General features: G+C 35.4%; 1 protein-coding gene across 1 annotated transcript; it reads left to right on the forward strand.

Annotated features, from left to right (window-relative positions):
* The first annotated feature begins 857 nt into the window (after positions 1 to 857).
* On the forward strand, positions 858 to 4796 carry LOC131632640 (ribonuclease S-2-like). The gene is made up of 2 exons (XM_058903385.1): positions 858 to 1300; positions 4176 to 4796. Exons 1-2 carry the CDS (start codon positions 890 to 892, stop codon positions 4593 to 4595), a joined length of 831 nt encoding a protein of 276 aa, XP_058759368.1. The 5' UTR covers positions 858 to 889; the 3' UTR covers positions 4596 to 4796.
* Positions 4797 to 5345: the final 549 nt, after the last annotated feature.

Here is a 5345-nt window from a genome sequence, read left to right on the forward strand (position 1 = left end):
TGTTAAGAGAAAGAGTTCGCTGAGAAATGTACGTATGACACCAACACTTTAAATATGTTTGTAAATAAAAGATATATTTGCACAAATTTCAAATAATAGTGACATTAATTATACATTTATACATCAAAACTATAATAATGAACACCTCTATAATAAGTAACTGGACAATCCAATAAATGGAGCATATCCAAACTCCAATAATAAGGCCGTTCCAAAAATGCATCAATAATAAAACACAAGAATTCACGCACAAGAAAGCATCAATTAATAACAAATGTTAAATGTGTTTTCTCTCACTACAACTTTGTGTTTCTTAACTTCAAAAGAATTTGGACTGTTGTTAAGTAGTCATCTTTAAATTTTCCTCTTCGTAACATCCAATTATTATATTTTATCAATGCCAAACACATGCCTCAGTTTTTGATGGTGCAACGTATGCTAACTTTGTACTATTTATTTGGAGTATTAGATAATAAATTTAATTGAATTACACCGACAATTTAAAAAAGTTTTATATTATCAGTTAATCATAATCATTAAATTTTTATAAAAATTTAATTTTTTTTAGTTAAATCACATATAAAATATTTATTTATAAATAGTTGTGATGCAATTGACCGTATAAAATATTTTACACTAAAAATATATAATAATTATTCTCTTAGATAATATCCATGCAAGAACTACATGAGTTTGCCAATATTTTATCCTCAAATGCAAGACAATAATAAAGGCAAGTTAATAAAACGTGGAAAATGTTATTTCTCAAATAAAATAAAAAATATGTAACCAAGGAGTTTTTTCATCTATAAAAAGGGGAGATAGAGATTTTCAAATCATCTCTCAAAAAACATCACTCTTCACAAGTCACATTGCATCTTTTTCTCTTATGATGAAGACCACCATGACGTTAATGATAACAATTACTATTTTGTTTCACACTTTTTTTTACATTGGATTTTCTAATGATGAAGCACTTATCACTACACTTTCACAATTACCAACATCACTCCTTCCATCTTTTGACATATACCATCAAATATCCAATCCATATTCTTCACATGAACCTCTAGAAAATAGTAAGAATAAATCTCCACCATCTCCTCCACCACCACCACCACCTCTTTTATTTGACCACTTTGTGCTATCTCAGACATGGCCACCAACATACTGCAAAATTAAAAATAATGATTGTGTCTCTCCAAAGCCACTAAAGTTTGTCATTCACGGTCTCTGGCCAAGTAAGAAAAACGGCGATCCAGTACGAGATTGCCATAAAGTGGACATAAATTTGAACGAGGTAAGTTAAGGAGGAAATTTTCGATCACTTTGGGAACAAATTTAAAGAGTGTGAGGTGTTAAGACCGGCCTTGGAGGGAGATCTATGTAATATGCTTAGTTTTGATGATAAGTGTACTCTAGAGCTTCCCTTTGAAGAAAGCGAAATTAAACAAGCGGTGTGGAGTTGTGATGGGGATAAAAGTCCAGGTCCGGACGGATACTCTATCCTTTTCTATAAGAATTGTTGGGAGGTTGTTAAAGAGGATGTCATATCTTGTTTTAGAGAATTTCACACGGGATCCCCTCTTGCTAAAACTATAACATCATCTTTTTTGGCTTTGATTCCTAAATCTAACAATCCGTTAGGTTTAGACGATTATAGGCCGATTTGTTTGATTGGTAGCATTCACAAAATCATTTCCAAAGCGTTGGCGGGTAGAATTAAACAAGTAATCGGAAAAGTCATATCTAAAAGTCAAAGTGCTTTTGTTCCTGGGAGACAGCTGTTGGACGGGGTTTTAGTGGCTAATGAGTTAGTTGATTACGCTTCAAAAGAAAAAAAGGAGGTGTTACTTTTCAAAGTTGATTTTGAAAAAGCTTATGACAAGGTCAATTGGGAGTTTCTTCGTGCTATGTTGATTGGAATGGGCTTCGGGGAAAGATGGCTAAAGTGGATGGACGTCATTGTTTTTACGAGCCATATGTCGGTGTTGGTGAATGGGAGCCCTACAAAGGAATTCAAGGTGGAGAAGGGATTGAGGCAAGGCGATCCAATCTCTCCTTTTCTCTTTGTTATAGTTGTAGAGGGATTAAAGGTTCTAGTGAATAGAGCGGTGGAGAATGGCGATTTTGCGGGGTTTTCAATCAAAGGGAGGTGCTTCTTAGATATGCTCCAATTCGCGGACGATACTCTTCTTATTGGAGATGGTAGTTGGTCTCACCTTTGGGCTATCAAATCGGTTTTGTGTGCTTTTGAGACGATTTCCGGCCTTGGTATAAATTACCACAAAAGCAAAATTATTGGGATTAACATTAGTGAGAATAGGATGGAGTTGGCTACAAATTTTCTCGGTTGTAGGAGGGAAGGGAAGGAGTTTACCTTTTTAGGTTTACCCATAGGAAGCAACCCCCGAAGGATTAAGACGTGGGATCCTTTAGTAGCGAAGGTAAGAAGGAGACTAGCAAGTTGGAAAGGAAGACACCTTAGTTTCGGAGGAAGAATAACTCTAATTAAGGCGGTTCTTAGTAGTCTAGCTATTTTCTACTTATCGTTCTACAAGGCGCCAAAGAAAGTTATAAAGGACATCAATAGTATACAAAGTAATTTTCTGTGGGGAGTCACGGAAGGCAAGAGGTGTACTCATTGGGTTAGTTGGAAGTCGGTTTGTTTGCCGATTGAGAAGGGCGGGTTGGGAATTAGAAGGCTTGGAGTGTTTAATTCAGCTCTCTTGTTTAAGTGGAAATGGAGGATTTTAGATAAACCGGAGTCTTTGTGGTATGGAGTGTTGAAAGCAAAATATGGAGATGTCAATTTGAAGGTGGCTCATGCGGGAGAGTTAAGGAACGGGAAGGAGGCAATGTCTTGGTGGTGGAAGGACATCATGTTGCTGGATCAGAATGAGACTTTTATTTCTAACTGTTTTTTTTCTGTAGGTACTGGTGGTATCACATCGTTTTGGCATTCGAATTGGACAAACAAGGGTCCTCTTAAAGTTTGTTTCCCTCTCTTGTATAGCCTATCTTCTCTGCAAGATGTTTCAGTTGCCCTCATGGGAAGTTGGATAGGAGGATCTTGGAAGTGGGGGGACTTCGGTTTGTCGCGGACAGCGGCGAACAGCCAGATTGTTTCAGCAGAGGCGCTTATTTCCTCGGCTGGGCATTCTTTCCTGGGCGTGAATCTGCCTTTCCCTGCTACAGCCAGCAGTTCTCCGAATCTGGCCCACGAAGACGAGCATCCTCACGGGCAGCATGCAGTGGCTTCGTACAGTTTGGTTCGCGACTCTTTGGCCAATTTACATTCTGTTCTGCAAGCCGTTTTACTCGATTCAACTCGGGGTGACAGTGTCGCATGGAGACCGAACAAGGAAGGTACTTTTTCTGTCAAAAGCTGTTATGATATTCTGTGCAGCAACTGTATTCCTTTTGGACCGGAGGGAAAATTTGATAAGGCTCTAAAGCTTGTTTGGAAGGTGGAGGTCCCGTTGAAAACTAAAGCTTTCGGATGGCGTAGTTTTATTCATAGGATTCCGACAAGGGGAGCTTTGTATCGGAAAGGTATAATCCCTTTATCCAATTCTGGCTGTGCCTTTTGTAACGTAATAAAAGAAGACGTGGATCATCTTTTGTTAAATTGCCATTGTGTTAAACTGGTGTGGAAGGATATTGCCGAGTGGGTTGGTTTGGTTAATTACGAAGCGGTGGATTTGAAGGAGAGTTTTATGAGGTGGCATAATTTCGGAAGGAGGGTTAAAGTGAGAAAGGGAAAGGAAGGTGTCGTGTGGTTGGCGGCGGTTTGGTATATTTGGTTGGTTAGGAATGGTATAGTTTTTAATGGTGATTCGTGGAATATTGCGGATATCGTGTGGGGGGTTAAAGCCTTGGTGTGGCGATGGTCGTTCATTGGGAAAATTATACAACCCAATTGTAATTTCTACGAATTTAGTAGGGATCCAATTTACTATTTGTCGTAAGATACAATTGGAGTCTAATTTTCTTTCGCCGGTACACATTCCGTGCTTGTTGTATCTTTTGGAGAACTAGGGTTCTCTCGTTTAATATATTCCTTGCTTATTGAAAAAAGAAAAAAAAAAAAAATATTTTATTTGATTACATTTGTTATTATTTAAATTTATAATAAAAGACGTAACATTTTTTTTTTTGTTTTCTTTTATCAGTTAGTTCCAATAAAGGAAAAACTTGTTAAAGATTGGCCGGCATTATATAAAAAGGTTCATCAAGATGATGCTAACTTTGCATTATGGGTTGATCAGTGGAATGCGCATGGAACTTGTTCTATTCAGTTGTTCAAATTTTTTTCTTATTTTGAAGAGACATTAAAAGTGTACAACAGAAATAGTATAAAAGATATCTTTAAAAAATATAAAATTAACCCGGGCAAAAAGTATCTTACAAAAACTATTTTTGATGCAATACACACAGAAATTTCATTTAAGCCACAAATTCGATGTGAACAACTTAATGAGTTAGATTATTTATATGAAATAAGACTTTGTTTCAAAGCAAATGTTGAACTAGAATATAAAGATTGTGATATTTCTTACAGTGGTTGTCGCGGCCAGGAAGTGAATTTTTAATAAAGTTCAATGGATGCAGCTAAAAGTTCATGTGTGTGGAGTTTATCTCCTATTTTAGTTTCCTATTATGCTGCTTTTTGTTATTACTTTTATATTTTGTTGATTATTGTTGTGTTTCCATGGTCTTGTTTGTACTCTTTCTATATTCCTTTTTCACACGTTATTGTGTTAGAAGGAATTATATAAATAAAATTTGAAGTTTGCTGTGTATTATTTCTATTTTATTTATCATTGTTATTTTATTAATTTAAGAATTTAATAGCCGGATAATTAATGATCCTTGTGTCTCAGTGTACAAGGTTAAAAATGTAAGAGCTTTGTTTGAAGACTATTGCATAATTTAATTCCCTTGTGTGCATGTTTAAAACAGGGAACATCTAATTTTTTTTGTAAAAAAAGTTGACATGCATCAAGTGTAAAATTAGATTTTATCTGAAGACTTACAAAATATGTTTAAAAGAATCTGTGAAAGAAGCACTATGTGACAAGGGTTTGTTGGGATAGTGAGGTTTTCTTCAGACCATCAATTACTAAACATATTAAACTGTTTTTTCGTCTCAAGTTTTATCGATATATAACATATTTAAATTCTTTTGTTTATCTTCCACCGATATGTATATGGTTTTCTGTAAATATTACTTAGAGTTAATCATATATTTTTGAATGAAAATTTTGATATAGAATTTTAAAGTAAAAAAGAGACTTAAATACCTCTACTAAAATTACAAGAATGTTATAGAGAAGAGATGA

This window comes from Vicia villosa, unplaced genomic scaffold (assembly GCF_029867415.1).
Source record: "Vicia villosa cultivar HV-30 ecotype Madison, WI unplaced genomic scaffold, Vvil1.0 ctg.000976F_1_1, whole genome shotgun sequence".
Classification (NCBI taxonomy): domain Eukaryota; kingdom Viridiplantae; phylum Streptophyta; class Magnoliopsida; order Fabales; family Fabaceae; genus Vicia; species Vicia villosa.